The 19,414-nt window shown below is 44.0% G+C and overlaps 1 protein-coding gene across 2 annotated transcripts in view; it reads right to left on the reverse strand.

The window, feature by feature from the left end:
• Nucleotides 1-19,414, reverse strand: part of PHACTR3 (phosphatase and actin regulator 3) — a 100,825-nt gene that overhangs the window by 39,538 nt on the left and 41,873 nt on the right. For both annotated transcript variants that reach the window (XM_027697555.1, XM_027697556.1), the window contains exons 2-4: nt 8,131-8,292; nt 7,177-7,254; nt 2,888-3,070 (exon numbers count right to left, since the gene is read on the reverse strand). In XM_027697555.1, the coding sequence (XP_027553356.1) occupies nt 2,888-3,070; nt 7,177-7,254; nt 8,131-8,292 (423 nt within the window). The remainder of the gene's footprint in view (nt 1-2,887; nt 3,071-7,176; nt 7,255-8,130; nt 8,293-19,414) is intronic.

The raw sequence follows: 19,414 nt of genomic DNA on the forward strand, positions 1-19,414 counted from the left end.
CCAAAAAGAACCTGCCATAAAAGAGATTTGCCCTTGGATCTCAGCAACAAGTGGAACAGGGAATTGGTGAAGTACTTGAGAAAAAAATTGAATCTGCAAAGCCTTAATCTGAGATGGCGAAGCAGTGCTCATTTCAGGATTGTCTCCATAAAGACGGCAAAAGCACTTAAAGTTAGTGCAGGCTGAATCACTGAGCAGTTCATCAAATTGACCAGGCTGTGATGAAGGCACAGGGGAATACATCCAGAAAGGCCTGAAGCTGAAGCAGGACATAGGTGGAATTTCAGTCCAAAATTAGCATCCTTGAATTCTGCTCAGATACCAACTGGCTCTGGCAATGCTTAAACTCCCACAGTGCCTCACTGCTGGATTTCACACTCTGTTACACATCCTGAGCTCTGCCTTGGCATATGTGGGGACCCCCACAGAGGCTCAAGGCTGAGTCTGAGCCAGGCCCCAGCCATGGCCACGCTCTCTCCAAACTGCAATTCCAGCCACTACGTGCTCAGTAGTAACATGAGGGTTACTGTTCCTACCCTGGCAGGTGAAGCACTGGGGGAGATCAGTGTAAGATTCTGCTTAGCACAGAATCACAGAACACTCTGAGTTGGAAGGGGCCTTGAAAGGACTCCAACCTCCCCTACAATGAGCAGGGACATCTTCCACAAGATCAAGTTGCTCAGAGCCCTGTCCAATCTGACCTTGAGTGTTTCCAGGGATGAGGCACCTCCCACCTCTCTGGGCATTCTGTTCCAGCATTTTATCACCCTCATTGGAAAAAAATTTCTTCCTTCTGTCTAGTGTGAATCTACCTTCTTTTAGTTTAAAAACATTACCCCTTTTCCTTGCTAACAGGTCCTGTTAAAATGTTTGCTTTTATCTTTCTTATAAGCCCCCTTTAAGTACTGAAAGATCTCCCTGGAGCCTTCTCTTCTCCATGTTGGATGACTCCAGCTCTCTCATTGTCTTTACAGGAGAGGTGTTCCATCCCTCTGATCTGTTTTGTGGCCCTGCTCCAACAGGTCCATGCCTTGCCTGTGCTGAGGACTCTGGAGCTGGATGCAGTACTCCAAGTGGGCTCTCACAAAAGCGGAGCATGAGAGAGGTCCAAACTCCTTGGCAAATCCCACTCCTTTTAGCATTCCAGCTTGTCTAAACAGAGCACCTTTCCCTCCAAACCATTCCAGGGCATCTCCTAACATCTTGCTTCAGTGGGCACCCACAGCACCCACAGCTGCAGCATCACAAACCTCTTCTTGGCTCAGTTTTCTGTCTCATTGGGAACACAAACTCTCTGTATTAATGAACATTCAGCAGCCTCGTGCTCAGAGTGCGTGGGGAGGCACCAAAGCACTTTGGCACTTGGAAACAATAGCACTGGCAAGATAATAGCATTTAATTTGTTGACAAACAGATTAATGAGTGTGCCTAGAAGAGGAGGAATGAGTATTTATTGCTCAAAAAAGACAAGAAAGTAGAATAAATACGCATCGTTAACAGGAATTCTTGTGAAATTTGGCTTGATAGGGAAGCTGCCATATGTGGTAATTGTGTGAATTACAGAAGGAAATCGTTTCCTTTTAAATGTACTTCTAGGGAAATGCCTTGTTCCTGGCTGACATCACTTTGTGTGTTCGTGCCACTGCATAGAAGACAAAACGTGGAATAGAGGAAGAGAAGAAAAAAAGTCACTAATGGGTTACATTACAGAAAGATCAAGAGCCCCCGTAGATGTTGGGAGCTTGATGGGAAAATTAGTGAGATTGGAGTGTATTCCCCTGAGTGGAGCAATACTGTCTCTGGCATTAACTTCCCTGAAATCAGTGGATCTCCCTGGGATATGAGGTGCTGCCTGGCACAGGTGAAGAGCAGCAGCCACAGTGAGACTTCTGCTGTAGAGAAGGTGGATCTGACACACACTCAGCCTCAGTCAGGCAGACTTCTTTGGTTCTGAACTCCATCCTGTTCTGAGAATCCTGAAGCAAACTGCTACTGTGTGCTGATGGCCAAAGAATGTCCACTTTACATTCCCTCCAAAGAACTCTTCGCCTCCAGGTTAATTTGTGGTTGTTTCTGGTGTCAACAACACCTTTGGGTAGGTCTGAAGGCGTGGACATTCTTGGAAGCAACCAGGGGCTGGATCCCAGGGAAAGCAGGGAATGAGGGGTGGGACAGAGAACAAAGGGCAGCCAGGGCAGATGGAGGAGGGTAAAGATTGACCAGAGGCCAGGAAGATCCATAATCACTCCATGGCAGGAGTGGCACAAACCAGGATAAAGCATTATCTCTGCAGCTTTGCAATTCTTGGTTCTCAGGAAGTGAATGGAAAGCCTCCAGCTGTTGGGTTGTGCCAGGCTGCTCTAGTCCCAAGGAACTGCTGTCATGGATAAGCTCTGCCAGAGCAGAATTGCATGAAAGGAGCTTGGTTTAGCTTATCTGTGCTCCTGGTATTGAACTTCACTTGGATTTGCAGCACGTTGTGCCAGGGTGATGATATGGACTCTGTGGGCTGGGTATTGACATTGTTCTCCCAAGCCAGGACAAACAATTTTAGCCTTGGCACAGAAGTTTAAGAAATGTTTTTAAGAGAAGCTTGTTTCATCTTCACAGCAGCCACTGCTAATACCAACGGGGCACCATGCCAAGACTGGATCGTCTCATAATCCAACTAATCCCATCACACCAAGCTTTGTGTTGTCCCTTAGTTTGGTAAAAGTCTCAAAAATCACTGTTCTTAAGTACCAGTTGCTAACCTAGAATGGGCTGAGCTGAACAAGGTGCTCTGACCCTTTAAAGCACTGACATATTTGACTCCTCACAAAACAGTTTGGCAGAAGTACTTTTATAAAATTTTACAGTTGTTTTAAAAACATTCTATATCCAATACCTGCATCTTCTTTCAGCTCCTCCAAATGCAGCTCCTCACCAAAGGAGGTCACATCAGTTGTGGCTGCTGTTGGACTCTCTTGCTGGTCCTCTTCTGGAGCCAGTGCCTGGCACACAGGGGCTGGAGGGTCACCCTGTGTCACTCTCGTGGTATCCTCACCAGTGCAGGCTTTGCCTTCAGTATCTAAAACAACAAATCATTTCATCTTAGCTAAACCACGAGCAGAGAAAGGTGACACTCCCTGCTGTCCTCTTGAGAGGAGTGGGTCCCAAAGCTGCTGTGCTCAGGGGACTGAGGCTCCCCTTAGAGCAGCACCTGATCTCTGGCAGTGTTCACCATCTGCAACGCAAACCCTGTGGACACCAGCCCATCTGGACACTAAAACCCACTCAGTTTTCTCAATGGGCACCTATTTCTGTGGGCACCCAACAGCCCCAGCAAGTGACCACCAGCCTCTGGAAGCACCTGCCATGTGGGAGATGAGCACAGTCATGGGCAACCAGAGATCTCTGGGAGAAGGCAATTCCTTGCATGGGCAGAGCTCCTGGTGCAGCACATTCCCAGGCTGGTCTGACATGTATGAGCAGTGTCAGGCTCACAACATGCTGCCATCCAGCTGCCTCAGCAGCAATGCCGGAGCCTTGCCCAAGGAATATTCCCTACCGAGCTGTAGGTTTTGAGCACACTTTTAGTTACTCAGCTTTGAAAAGCGTGTCCTGTGTGATTGAGCTGATCAGAAATTCAAATCCCTCTTCATGCAGACCTAGAAACTGCTCCCTTTGCTTACTCTGAGAGATTTTTGTGCCAGTGATCCCTGCAGCTGTACGAGCCTTGATGACTGAAGCTTTTCTACTCTTCTCCTATTCAGGCAAGAGTCCTCGGAATACAAACTATCCTTTTACTCTCTCAGAATCTACAAGATGTACATCACTGTTGCAAACCACAGAAAGCAATTACTTCCCACCCTGGGCAGTTTTCCATGCTGATGGACATGCCTGCTGTCCACCCCTCACCTCCCAGCTTGTATTTCTCAGCCCTGGACACTCCTTTCTGGAAGCTCCTGACAGGGCTATGTTTTCTTGCAATGATATCATGACAAGTTTCTTGAACGTTGATTTTAAATAGCAAGCATCTACAGCTACACCTTTTTAATGCTATCTGGATAATCTGCAGAGTAATTTCTTGTGCTGTTGGGTGAGGATATCAGCTTTTGGCCCAAAGATGCTGTGGAAGGGATGCAGTATTTTTGCACACTGAGCTCACTCAATCTGCCTCATAATCACGTTTGGTGAAAAGTTACTGTTCTTAAAATAGCCCTTGCAGTAGCACAGTTGCTATGATACAGGGAAGGGGAGGGGGAAAAAGTTCATTGCCTATATTTCATCTCATTGTGAAGGCAGCCTATACATAATCACCGGTGTATTAACAGCTGCCCCCATTGCTTGACAGCAGCCCTCACCCCTGGGGCCGTAAGTACAGATATACCTGATCTCCTTTGTGCTCCCAGTGGGGAGAAATATCAGGGGAAGCTCCCTAAACGTTTTCCAGGTAACTCTGCTTTGCGCATTCCTCACATCCCAGGGAAAGGCAGGCTGCTGACAGCTGTGCCACAGTGAAACTGCAGGCAGACACAAGTTCCTTCACATCCTGGACCATGGAAAGTGGAATGACTAATGAAGTAATGACAAACAGACGACAGCCCTGCCGGAGAATTTCTGTTGAGGAGCATCTGAGATTCACAACCATGATGTTCTTGGGCAGGAATGACAGCTCGTGCTTAGATGAAAGTGGGTATGCTGTGAGTAGCAGTGGGTCCCAAACCCGTATTAGAGAGATCAGTCGGGGACAGGAGAAAGCACAGACCTTGCATCCAGGGGTAAGGAAAAAACCAGTCTTGAGTATTCCAAAGAATCAGAAGTAGGGCTGTGATTTTGTTGGGAATTAATCCCCCTGTATGCCAGACCCTGCACCACGTAACCTCTCCCAGAGTGCAGGCGGGTTGCTCGGAGTGCAGCTGGATCCCAGGAGTTTTCAGGGGGTAGGTTGGCATTGCCCTGTGGGAGCAGAGCTGGAGAGCACAGGACAGAAGGGGCCCAGGCAATGGTGCAGCGTGTCTGGGCAGCTGCTTTGCGGTTGTGTGAGGAGACAGGGTGACATAACCTGGCAGGATGACTCATCACCAAAGCAAGGACGGGGCAGTTTCCCCCTGGGCTGCTCCCAACCCGCTGCAGATCCTGTGCCAGCCTCGTGGTGTGCCCTGAGCCAGACAGAGCCTGTGCTCCAGCCCTGAGTGACACACGGCTACTGGAAAGGCACGAGGCTTCTCAGGCTGCAGCATCAGCCCAGTTGGGCTATTTATGAAAGTGAGCGGGAATTAGGTCCCTGGAAGTGGAGTGAAGCCTGATGAAATAGAGGGATTTTAGGATTTACTGGAGTCTTTTAGCACAGTATTGCTGCTTTGACAATTGCAACTTACGGCATAAACGAGGACTTAGCCTTGAAACTGCTGCCACTTCAACAGTCCAAGTAGGGCACTAATCATTTACTGAGAATTATTTGGGTCAATTTTTTATTCCAGTTAATAAGCTGCTTCTCCTAATAATACAATACAATAACCCTGGAGATTCACAACACTCTGTAAAGAAAAATAACTTGCAGGCAGCTGCAGTGTCCTTCAGCTGCCTGTCAACCATTGTCCCCTTGCTGGGCTCAGGGAGGTACTGGGAATTTGTTTGATGTTTACAGGAGCTCTAGGCAACTTTCTTGCAGACAGGTAAGCAGTCTGCTTGCAGCTGTCTAGTTAAAAGCACAGCTTGTCATCACTCCTCACTGGACTATATGTATTTATTTAAACTATTTTAGTTTTGTTAAAAGGTTCTTGTAGCTTGGCATCATCTGTTTTCCTCCCAACCAGTTCATTATGTGTGCAAGAGGTTTATTGATTCATCATTATTACCTTTTAATGTGCTCTACAGAAGGTTTATTTTACTGTTCTTTTGCAAAGCTCTAGATAAGCAAGTATTCAAAGTCATGGATTAAAGGGAACATTCTACTCCTAGCAGGAATAGGTTGTATTTTTCTATCCAGTAGTACTAATATGCTAATAGGGCAGCTAATTATCTAGAATTATGAGAGACACAATGAGTTCAATGGACAAGAACTAAAAATGAGCTTTCTAAGAACTTCCTTTTTAGAATAAGCTGATGGTTTGATAGATTATTTTTTTGACTTGAACATAAACTCATCTTAAAATATATAAAATAAAATAACATGAAAATTGCTTTACTGCAACGAAAAAAAAGCCCTGTTTAAAATTCTTTTTTTCTGACTCTTCATTTGCTCAGTTACACTCCAGCATGGCATCACTGAGTATTGTCCCACAGGCTGTTTATAGACATGGCAATTTTTTTACACAAAGAAACTCAATTATTGCTTTCAAAGAACAGAACTTCTACCTCTGAGACTGGTCAAACTCAAAAGGCCAGTCTTTCTTCACGACTTTCTGCTATAAAGTTTTCAAAGTAAAGATGGATTTATGGTTTTCATCTCGGTTTAGGTGGAAATGGCAATTGGGATGTTGTAACACTGGGAGCTCACTTGATCTCACAGAATAGTCACCCAGATCTCTGTCTCCCTTGAGCATCTGTCAGGGCTTTGGAGCAGGGCTGTACAAGAACCATGGTCCTTTGTGCATGTTTCTCACACTTTATCATCTTTCCTTCCATGAATTCTGCTGGTTTGGACTCAGGGAAGCTTTAAAATGACACTCCAAAAAGCTTCACTTTTCCATGTGAATGAAAAGCAGGAGCAATAGTGATGTGTTTTGTCACAAACTTGGTTTACTGGGAAGACAGCTGAAAACATCAGATTAGTATCATTTGATGGGATTTGGACTCCTGGGTTGTACATGTTAGCTGACTGCATCTGTATGTTGAAGTTTGTATTTATCCAGCTTTAGCTGGCTTTCTTGGCAGTAGGATTTAACTGGCTTTAGAGCAATTACATAAAATATACGTACCAGCTCAGACTGCAGCATGTATAAATCAAGTGGAGATGGAGCTGCACTCAGGATGGTAAAGCATCAAAAATTAAACTACATGGACTGATTGCAGCAGGGAGGAGTTTGAAGAAAGAGGAGTCTTAATTCAGACACAGAGTTTTCCTCTCTGTTTGGATTGAAGGTTTTCCTTTTTGTTCACTTGCTTGTTAGGTTTCTGCTTTTGCAATTATGTGTTTCCCATGTGTTCTGACAGAGCCTCTGACAAAAAAGGTTAAGAATTTTTCCTTACCTTGTTCCATCATCTCCAGAAGGCCTTTCTTAATGAGCTCATCCCGCCCTTGCCGTGCTGTCATCTTCTTCTCCAGCACTGCACAAAGTAGGAGCACAACACAGCTCCAGTTAAGAACAGAGTATTCATATAATGGAGTGAAAAAGATGCAATGTGGGAATTCCCTCTAGTCTCAGCTACTGCATGCTTGGAAAGAACTGCCAGGATTTTGTTTTGGGGAGCATGGACTGCTCAGCCTGTCTGTGCCTTTTCCTTTGTTCAAACAGCTATAAAATGACCCCCATGTAGAGCTGAGGTTTATGATGTGACCTGCTGTTGGATCACACTGAGTGCAGAGTAACAGGGATAGCAGAGCCTTCATGCTGTTTAACACAGCACCTTGGAGCTGCCTCAGGAATATCCCACAGGATATCAGAGCAAGTGGAGGGAACTGCACCATCCTGTCTTAGGAAAAAGGAAGTGAGTTTGTCTCCTTACTGATCTCCTGGGACATCCCTGGAGACCAGCGGGCACATGCTGTGCTGTGTGCTGGGCTCCTTCCCCCCGGGGACAGCTGCTGGAGGGAAGGTTTTTCACATGCTGTAGCTCCCTCCTGTCACTTCTCATAATGTTACTGTGACCTATATAATCTTCACCCCAAATAAAAGGGGTGATGATACTTGGGGCCATAAATGTGTAGCCTATTTGGAGAAGGCAGAGCCCATGGAAAGCAGTCTGTGGCAAGGCTTGTGCTTCACTCTCGTGTTTTGACCTGTTCTTCTAAATGTACTCTATTGTATTATATAGGAAGTCAGCACATATGGGCTCTTTCTAGCCCTACATGTTATTAACCTGTTGAATGCTGAAATCTCTGAATCAGATTTAGATCAGGTCACTTTTAGCATGTCCTATGTAAGCAAGTTTCCCCAAGCTCAGCTTTGCTCTGTGCACATCCCTCTCTTGCTCCCAGCCTACCTGCAGACGTCTGCTTTAGCTTCTCATTTTTCTTTTTCCTCCACTTCCATGGTTTGAAGATCCTGCCCAGTGTTGCCAGTTTGCTGTTCCTCCTCACTGGTGGAGTTCGAATCCCTGAGACCAAGTAGTCCGAGCGCACTGCCGGGGATTGCTCCATCTCATCTGGGGGGAAGAGGAGAGACGGCTGTTGGACACTGAGTTACCAAGGGGAGGCAGGTGGAGCCTCACCAGATAACAAGCAGAATGTAGTCACCCAGATAAGCAGTGTGAGGAACTCTCTGCACCACTGGAGCCGTTGGCCAGGCCAAGGGACTCCAGCCAGAGGTGTCCAACCTCTCTGTGCCAACCCAGAGCTCCCTACCAGCTGCTCTCTTCACCCTTGCACAGAATCTGTCTGGATGCCAAATATCCCAGTATCTCCATTCCTGCCATCCCTCATAGATTCCTCAGGGCTACCAGGCCCAGAGAGAGGGGGCTGTGCTGAATTTGTACACCTTATGCTTTTCCCACCACTTCCCTACCTTTGCCCGTGCCTGGTACCCACCAAGGCAATGGTGTCACTCTTCCCCCTGGGAGCTGCATCACAGCCTTTGGAAACGTGGAGAGCTGAGAGCTCCCCGTGGCTTTAGTGGGAGCAGGAGGAATTTAACACATCTGTAAATCAGGCCCATGTGGCCTCCAGTTAATCACAGAAATGGAATGTTCATTTAGAAAAATGCAGACCTTTATGAAAAGCTGAGAGGAAGTGTGAGAAAGCTCAGGTCCCTTTGGAATTCCCAGCTTCCAGTTCTGTTCTCAGGCCACAGGATATTGCTGCCTTTTAAATGAACTCTTCACATAAACTAACACAGAACACACTGACTTTTGTGAGCTAATGCAAATCTTTTATATAAGAATAGTTTGTTTGATATGTGCTACATAAGTAAAATCTTAGAACTTTGGTGAAAATTTATTCCTTGAGGAAGCTAAGGGAAAAATTCTTTCCCTTTGTCCAGCCAAGCCACAGTAATTCAGAGATAATGCTTCAGCTGGAAAATCAATTTAGGTATTTTTAATATTTTGTCTTGAAAATACACTGCAAGTTTTGCTTATAGACAAGCCTTGCATGAAACAATGCACACAGACTATTCAGAGTTGTGTGCTAACCAGTACCATGGAGGAAACCAGCACAGCCCCATAAATGGGGTTATTGATGTCTATACTGAGCACCAATACAGTAATTGTTAAAAGAGAAGCTCCCATCAGATAAATTACATGAGTAAAAACTAACAACAATTTGTATTTTCTTTTCAACAAATCAGTTATGATTTAAATGAGCAACGTGAAGCTGTGAACTTATGTACATTTCCAAGTAATTTTCCTCTGGAACATCAACACTTATCACAAATTGCTTTATGACTGCAAGAGAAAAAACTATACAGCATCTTCTAGGCTTTGCTTTTGAGTTAACAGGGTGAAAATGTCTAAATCACAGCATGGAGGTGGGGATTTCCAAGTAAACAGGAAACAATTTTTGGAAGATTATTAAACACAGCAGGGGAATGAACACATTCCTCCTCTTCCATTTAATTTTGAAAATACTGGTAATAGAGATGAATCATTCAGTGGAGACAAACTAAAATCTTGGCCACGTGAACTATGAGAGCAGAGAAAAGCTGTAACAATTCCCCCCACACACATCGTGCGTGCCCAGTGAAATTCTCTTTTTTGTACTGAATTTAGAGCACCTTTTCTCTCATCCCACTGAGTTCATCTTGGGGTTTAATTTACAAAATATTGAAAGCATACATAAAAATACATTTTTGCCTTTGAAAGCATGGTGTCTACCCAAGGTGATGTTTATCATTTACAGTTGGGAGGTCACTATTAAGTTGAGAGCAGAAAATAGCCCAGAAGAAAGGCAGTAGCCTACAGAACACAGCTGGAGTGCCAAGATATCCTTCTCCTTTCCTAACAGCACATTCAAACATGAGAAGTATCATGGAAATAAGCTTTGAAGCAGTAGAGCTACTCTTGATTACAGCAATGGTAATGAGAATGGAAAATGGCTGAGTAGATCTCCTATTAATATGCTATTATGATCACTTTAAAGCTGTGATAGGAGCCTCAGAAAATAGCATTTGGCCATTTCTTGTGACATCTCTTGAGTGGGAATAGAAATGTTCACAGAATGAACTCATCTCAAAAGAGCTGTAGATCAGACTGTAAATCAGAGCCTTGTCCCTGGAAGCTGCAGAGGAGCAGGACAGGCTCAGCTCAGCTCTCCCTGGGCCTTGCCTGTGAGACTGCACTGCTGCTCCTCCATTCCAGGGGGTTCTCAAGCATGTAAGTGAAGATTAAATAAGAAGCTGATTTAAAGGAGTACCTTGGCAAGTTACAGCACTCTGTTCAGGATGTAGGTGTCTGCAAAGCGCTTTAGACATCATCCATATGTTTTGTTTAACACTGGGAGCATGAGATCATTTCACCTTTTTGCCAGAGAGGGGATGTACAAAGACAAAGAAGTCCTTGAAACCCAAACCTGTGTGTCTCTAATAATGCTTATTATCCCAGATATTCCCACAAAAATTAGAGAATGGGGAGATAGTGCAAAGACACCAAACATTTAAATATAAACTTCAACATGTATGCCCTGTAGTGATCAGTCTTTCTTTGGTTTTTCCAGCCCTGCCAACCGGGTTTCTTCCACCCCCTTCTGCCTTCTTGGTTGTGGAAATGTAAGGATTTTGTGCCTTAGACTTGGATTACGGATGAAACACAGATAGAAATCAAATGTCTAAGAAGGAATAGAAGCTAAACCAAATGTGCCAGTGGAGGTTTTTGTGGGCTTTTTAACTTTATTAATGCTTCTCTTATGGTACAAACAGTTCTTAAGCAAATGGATTTATCACCTGGTACATTCTCACCATATGCAGTTCCTATACTGTGCATTTGGAGAGATGGACACAAATATAAATAGATAGAGACACAGCAAGACAGATGTCCTGAAATCATAAATAACAAGGAAATGGTCTCACTGGCAATAAGAATCACAAGAAAGCCTTGGAGCACCTCATTTCCAGTCAGTTCATCTTTTCCTGGTTGTGGGTTGGCTGCTTGGGAGATAAGAAGTTGACAGCACAAAAAGCAGTTCCCACGTACAGCAGTGAATACTGAAGGAGAAGGAGTGCCTAAATATCAGCCAGCTCCTGCAGCCAACAAGCTGCCAAGGCTTGCCAACCCTCCAACCACTCTGTGAAATATTCAGCACATTTTTTTAATCTGCAGTCAATATTTTAATTATGCTAACTGTTCTGTGGAATAATGTGGTTATTCCTCCCAGAGCCTGAGAGCCTGGGGCCAGGCCATGCAATTACAGAGGATGTCTGCAAAACATAAACAGCCAAGAGCCAAACCCTGACTCTCCAAACCAGCAGGGGAAAGGAGCAACAGCTTAACTCGTGTGTAATGGGGAAGGATGAGGGGCAGTTGTTGTCAGGGGGCAGTGAGCACAAGACTAACCCCCAGCACAGGGACCTGACTGTCCCCACTGCCCTCAGTGTCCTCGCTGCCAGGACAGACCAGTTGGTCCCACACACCATGGTCAGCCCTGTGGGGACCAGGGTGCTCTGACTGAAGCTTATTGGCTGTTTACATCAAAATTGCTTTAAATTCTCTGCTGTGCCCCACTGAGGGCAAAGGCTCCTGTGCTGGAGCTCCAGCTCCAAACAAAGCCCTCGGATATCACACACTTGTCCTCTGCTCTGTGTGTGTCAAAGGGGTGCAAGTGAGTGTGGCTGTGCCCCTCTGATGATGCTGGGCAAGTGCTTCTCCCAGCTGGGGTATTTCTAGAGCTCCTAACAGTGACCAAGTGTCACTTATTTAATGTCTGAAACTCCCAAATCAGATGAGGGGAAAGGCTCCAAACTGACGGGTCCTGCTCTGCAGAGCAGCTCTGGGCTGCAGGATCAACCAGGCAACAGAGAAGAAGCAAACAAACCATAATATTCATTACATCTGGCTGCAGGGTCTGACCCCTCAGAAAGTCTGAGCAGCTTCTGTTCACATCAGCAGCAATTGTGGCAATTGGTGTTTCTGGAAAACACCCCCTTGCTTTCTTCTTTAAAATACTGTGGTGACATAAATAGACCACTCTTCCTGTTAGTCCCTTCCCTGTAGGAATTGTGTGATGGTTGTGAAAGTTTTCTGCACATAGAAACTCTCCCATTTCCACATGTCAAATCCTGACTTTATTCCCGGAGTGGGGCAGGTTTGCTCTGAGTTCTGTGAGTTGTGTCCTGGGTGTGTGATGGAAAAGTGCCCTGTGCCTGCCCACAGCCCTCATTTGTACAGCAGCTGGGGCTGAGATGACATGTCAGTGCTGTTAAATTGAGCACTGGCTTCAGTGAGTTGGGTCCATCTTCTTGGGGTTTTCATGATGAGCCAAAGAGAATGTAGCTTGATCTCTGGGTTGCTGATGACAGCAACTGCAGGCTGATGGATGGCAGTTGGGAACATCAGGGATGCAGAGCTGAGTTACACTGACCTTGCCACAGAGGGAGGCTGTAAGAGGCATGGGATGTCCTCTTGTGACTACACAAATGCAGCAAGAACTTTGTGGGAAGATGAAGATGCTGAATTTTAATGTGCTGGGAATTTTGGTAACTTAAATTCGCAGTAATGAAACTTGTGCCTTGCTAAATCCTGTGTGTACACTGGTAGGAGAAGGACCACTGAAAAATCTGCAACCTGCAGGCAGTTTAAAAATAACACAGCAGACAGGAGCTGCAGGCAAATTTGTAAGGCAGGCGTGCTCTGTTTGCTGATGAATTGGTTTGTGATGCAGCTCTGCATGTTTTCCCCTTTACTGTCATTGCATCTGCCTTTGCAACTCAGACACTTTGGTCCATTGCAGAGGGTGGAGACAGGGAGTGGAATCAAAATGACCTTTTGGGGACTTTCAGTGCTGCCTGGAACTCATATCTGCCTCTAAAAAGGGTGTGAGGGACCCAGATGCTTGTGAGGGGTGATCCTTACAGAGAGTGTTTGTTATCTAGTGAAAGAAACCCGCAGGGCAAAGAAGGCAGAAAGGTGGTCTTGGTTTCGGAGTAAGGACTATCCTGAGTTTTTTGAAGGAGAATTACCAGCAGGAACAATCCCCCTTTTTCTTAGTTTAGCATCCTAAAAGATAAAGAACTGATCTCAGTGATTGAATATGCAGGATAGGGGTAAATTGCTTGCGTCTGGGAGCCTTTGAACACTTCTGTTATGTTCCAGAGAAGCAGAATTCAAACTGAGGAGCTTTTTTATTGCACTAGTTAGATGTTTCCTGTGATGGAGCTCTTCCTTGTTCTAAAAATGTTTTCTGTCACCTGCATTTCTGCAGACACTCTCTCTTTCTTGACTCTCTTTGAAAGAAAACTGCAGCAGAATGTTCCAGTTTGAAGTTTCCATTTCAGTTTTTTGAACATAGAGTATTTTCATTTTCCCAATTCTGAATGACTGTTAGAAATTAGAAATTAAAATCAGACAGGAGAAAAAAGGTTTTTATGAACCTGAAATTTATTTAATTTTTGAAGGGACTTTGTATTTGAAGCCATGAATGTTTCAATATTGTTTTGGGTTGGTTTGGAAAAAATTTACCCAGAATCCTTTGTAAAACAGCTACTTTCTAGCTGTTTAGTTATTTAGAAAAGGCAAGGTACGTATAGTAGATTATTGAATGTAATTATAAGCTGATTTGGGATGCACAGCTCTTTACATGACTTAGATTGTTACTCTGACACATCATATTTGTTACACCAGAAAAATATTGAAACAAAGTAGGGAAAATTACAGGATTGACGTGGAAATTCAGGCATTTATCTATCCAAATTTTTGGAGTTTGTATGGTCAGTGGTGTAGGTAAAAATGGCTTGAATTCTTATCCCTCATTGTAATCCTTTATGTTCTTGATTTCCCACCTCGGATTTCATCTCACGCAATAGTTTCACCTCCTAAGGAAGCAGATGGAAGCCAGGTTCATCCACATGGAACTACAACATTCCTTGAGTTACCTGGGGGGAAAAATTGGCACAGGAAATTTGTGCAGACTTCAGATTCATAGAGGTACTTGAAGGCAGGGGGAAAATGCAAAGATAAATGGCAGAAAGGGGAAAACAGAATCAGCTCTGGGTTCAGCTTCCACTCAGTAAAGGCTGTTCTTGGGCTCAATCACTTTTCTTTTAGCTGGTGGGATGAATCCCGATTAGGTTGTTGTACTTCCCTGCATGAAAATGCAGGTTTACTGTGTGGTCTGAAGAGTCTGAGCTTCCATTTTCACTTCATACTCAAATGTTTGCCAGTTGTCCTTGTTCTATAATTTCCACTGCTCTTTAGTGTGTTAAATTATGATTTAACATTTTTCTTTAATTGAAGGGGAAAAAAATCCCAAAACACAATTTGTGGGTGGTGGGAGGGGGCTGTGCTTCCAGGGAAGTTTATTTCCATTCTGTCATGCTGAGCCTCCCTTCAAAGTATTTGGATTTTAAAACCAGCTTTCACTGAAAGGAACGGGGAAACAGATTATGCTTATCAAAGGAAAGAGAGCAGGGAAGTGGCAACTCCAGCTAAATCTCTTAGATAAAAATACTCCTTGTATGCTTGAAATCAGTGATTTCTTTCAGAAAACCTTCCTTTGGGAAGTTAACATATCACCTAACAGCATTACCACCAAGTGAGCCAAGGTGCAGGGACATTAATCAGGAACCTTTCACTCTTTTGGATCATTGTATCAGTCCCAGCACCACTTGCTGTGATTTACAATGCACGGTGTGACATTAGCAGTTCATTAACAGAATCAGTTTGTCAGTGTTTGCACAAAGGAACCCACAACATGCTTTACCTCGGCAAGAAAGAGCTAAGTAACAATAAGAAAATGAGACTAATGAAGGATTGCCGTGTAATCACCGTTAATTCAGTTACCTGAGCCTGTACAATATCTGCTTTTGAGGGGGGACCTTTGCCATTTGCATGCCCGTCACCCAGGGAGAGCTGGCTCAGGCAGCAGAGCAGCATCTCCTGAGAGTCACAAAAAATCCATTCAAATCAAATAAAAATCCATTGAAACGGGCACTGCCTCTGCAGAGGACCAGGAGCTGTGCCAAGCGTGTCCCTCCTGCAGCTGCGAGGGGTTTTGGACCACAGACATATAAGAAATTCCCAGTGCTGGGCAGTCTCCCCAAGCCTCTTGGAGAGATGCTGCTCTGCAGGACACAGGGAGCCAGACCCGGGAAGTACAGGAAGGGCTTGGATTAGGCTTGCCATGTCCTCATAGCAGTAGAGCTGTTGTCTGCACTGCAGGAGCAGCGTTTCATCACCTGCAGTTGTTTAATTAGCTGTAGCTTTGCTGCAAACCTGTTGCAAGGATGTTTTTTATAGCTTCCTCAGGGAGTCTGCAGACTGGAACACACCCTGTGCTGTCTCCAAGAGGCACCTTCAAATCCATGCACTGCAGCTCATCCCTGACAGCAGCTGCCTTTGGAGGGACACGTAACACCCAGGGAAGCCTTCGGTGTAAGAGCATCACGTTTGCTAACAGGGACCCATGCACTGCTTTTTTTCTGGGATTCATGGCCCCATGCATTGCTTTTTTTCTGGGATTCATGGCCCCATGCATTGCTTTTTTTCTGGGATTCATGGCCCAGGACTGATCTGTTTTGAGTTTCTTCGGTTTATGGGAGTCTATGTCTCTCAGACATACAATCAGCTCTCACTTTATATCCATCCCAAACTTGTCTACTCGAGAAATAATCAAATTCTCATGTCTTGTGCACTTTTATGGCTTTGTAATTTAATGCATAATTTCCTTCTTCCCTCAAACACACCACAGCTCTGTTGGTGCTCTGTCACTGTTCAGTGCCACTGCTGCAGATGGAAAACACTCTTTCTGCTCTGTGAAATGCAAGAGCATCTGCCTTTTGTTTTGTTTTCTCCTTTATCACTCCTGCTGCTTTGCACTTTCCCTTTCCTTGCACCCACTGGCAACAAATACACATTATTCAACAGTCCCTCTGCATACTCCAGAATAGGACAGAGATTTGGAAGAAGTCCTTAGACAACAGAAATATGACATAAACCAGAACAGCTACAGGGAAAGGTAGAGAGAAAACAGGCACAGTGACTGAATTCAACTTTTGTCTAACGTTATGCATCCAATTTGGCTCCTTGTAAAACTTATTTTAAAGCTACCAATGATTTACACATTTGATTGGTAGGTAAACTGTAATGAACCCCTTCTTGGGAGGTCATGGCACTAAGAAGGAATGGTTAAATATTTTCTAGGGATGGTTTGCTCTGCTGCTTGCAGCAGTCTGTAAATACGAGACAGGTGTAGGAAATACTTTGAAGGAAGCTTTGTTTTTAAAAGATCACTTATCCCATTGTCTACTGGTATTTTTAGGAAGCAATAATACCAAATACTCAACAGTGCTCAAAAGACAGCAAGGTGCCACAACGCTCTGGTGCCCTCAGCACCTTTGAAAAGGCACATTTGTGCACACACAGAGTGCAGAGTCACAGCTACCAAGTCCCCAAGGGCAATGGCACTTCTCACCTGTTCGATCCTGCACTGAAGTTAACATGAGCCTTAGCACGGGACTATCTCAAGGCTCGGTGAGGGCTTTACAACACTGATCTGACCAAACTGCAACAGGCCTTCTAAAATGAAATTCCTCACTGGTCAAGGACCAAGAGAAATAATTGCTTATCAGATTTACTGTAGTGATTATCACTGTTTGTCTGAACCAAGACCACAATCTATTCCTAATGGGAATGGCAGGCTCTCCAGAGCAAGAAAAAACATGGAAATTACTCAAAATACATGAAGCTGTCTCCTCTGCAGCTCTTGGAATGACTCCATTCCAGGTTGTTTCCTTCTTCTATTACAAGACCAGGAAAAAGAAACTCCTGAGTTGTAATCCTTGCCCTGTGTAGAAGAATAGAGAGACAATATCCCACATGGCAACAACCAAATGAGAATTTGGCAGGAGAACAGCAGTGTCTGTCCATTAACTCTCCCTGTCACCCAGCAGCCAAGCAGGGGGAACAACCATGGAAGTAGCTGCAATTCCTTTTGCTGATGTGATTTATTGGTGTGTCTGCATTAGCAAGGCAGGGGTAGAAGTGGGTCTGTGAGCAGCTGGTGCTGAGGACTCAACACGTTCTGATGCATTTGTTAAGTGGTGTGATCTTGTGACTCCAACTCAACAGAGAACGAGCTCTTTCCTTACAAAGTGCAAAGGAAACAAGATTCTTCACTATAACAAAAATACTAACCAAACTAAACAATCATCCTTCCAAAACCAAACGAAGAATTCCTGTATTTTCTTTCCAGAGGAAGGATAAAGATCATTATTTCTCTTACTAATTTACAACATTCAAAAGCCCCTAATCCCACATGCAAATTCCTATGAGTTGTTGGTACCCAAAGTCACTAACTTGCAGCAAGACCTTTTCTTTTAAATTTCTGGTAAAGTCAGAGTTCCCTTGTATTGTGTTTTAGCCCATACTAAAGCTTATTTGAAATGTCCTTATGTCTGTTATATATCCCTCTGTCCAGAACGGCAGATACCTTCCTAGAGCCTTTCAGCCACACATTTTAGCATCAATGAAATTGCTATGCATAAATTAACATACAATGGCAATTTCAAACTTGCTAGAATGATGCTGTGGTTGTGACAGAAAAGCCAATTTACTCTAAGACACAGATGGATGAATTTCTTTCAGTTTCTTTCCTATGGTTTATAGTACACTGAATTTAGTGGAGAAAGGGCTCTGCATTTAACCAGAGTTGTACTGGTTTCTTAGTTGGAGTGAGTCTTTATGTAGTTCAGTGCAAGAACTGAGTTTTGTATTCATTCTTTCGACACAAACTAGGCAATTGTTGCTAAAAACAAGTCACAAAATGCACCGTGATCAATTATTGAAATGGTTACATTTGAAAGAACAAGAGAGATATGTCTTAAAGCCCATTTTAATATTGATGGGCTAGTTAGGTTGTACTGCTTACAACAACTGCAAAGGTCAGAGAACAGACCTCAGCAATGTGTCTGCAGATGGTTCCTGTCTCTAGGAATATTAGGCAACAGTATGAACAAGCAGGATGTTTAATGGCTGCAGTGCTTCCACCTTAAATGGAAACACACAGAGGAGGAGGAGGAGGTAGCACACAAACCCATTCAAAGCAGGTACAAAGAATGCCACCAGCTGAACTAAAATGTAAATCATAACTGCAGAGAAATGGCTTTTTTTGATATTTTAAAAGCAGCATTTGCATTTAAAAGTCTACAGCATCATTGGTGAAAGTTCCCCACATCTCCCACGAAGTGCTGGGAGGTTTCCCCAAGTGTCACCATGTGGCCCATGCATCAGGAGTTGTCCTGCTCCACCCTGGGCCAGCTTCTGGATCAAGCAGGAGGGGCTGGAGCAACTCTGAGTTGCACAAGATTTTCCTACTAATAGTTTTTCCCGTGGCTTTGTCAAGAAAACCCAGTGGAGCAACTTGGATTTGCCTTGGGACAACAAACCCTCTCTGCACCGTGTTTCACCTACATCCAGAAACTGCTGCTCAAAACCCTGAACAGGCAAGGTGGGACTGGTTCTACATTCACACACTTCAGTTTATAATGTAATGGTGTAAAAAAACCCCAACTGATGAGATTCTACAATATTGAGTGTTCAGGGAGCACATGATTACACTTCTATTCTTCTGGCCAGGGCTTATGCAAAAGAACAAAAAATAGCTCCCCATTCCAAAGCTAAAGCGTGGCAGGGGGCTCTCTCTTTGCACAGACAAGTTTTGTTAATTTTACTGGCCACAAGTTTTAAATTCATGTTTTTTTAAACTAACAACTCCTGGCAGTTCTTTGGTCTCCAGCTCTTGATTTTCATTCGGGACATGTTTTTGAGATGGAAACCTCTAATGAATGTTTTTCTAACATTTGCCTTTCATCAGCAAGAATATTTGACTTTCTCCTCTTGTTTTCTTATGTTTTTAATTTTTAATTTATTATTTTTTAAGCAAAGGGGATAACCAGATCTGTGACAAAACTCTCGTTTTAAAACCACCATAGAATATGAACTGAATTTCTATTTCAATGCATGAGGTTTTTATTAAACAAGTAAATCATAGTCTTGTTCACTTCAACCATATCCTGGGCCTGTTTTTCTAAGCCTCACAAAGCCCAAACAGCATGGAAGGAAAACCAGCATGGAATATTTTTACCCTGTCTGACCTAAATTTATGTATTTGTTAGTTCTTCCAAGA

Source organism: Neopelma chrysocephalum, unplaced genomic scaffold (genome assembly GCF_003984885.1).
Source record: "Neopelma chrysocephalum unplaced genomic scaffold, ASM398488v2 Primary Assembly neopelma1_119, whole genome shotgun sequence".
NCBI lineage: Eukaryota > Metazoa > Chordata > Aves > Passeriformes > Pipridae > Neopelma > Neopelma chrysocephalum.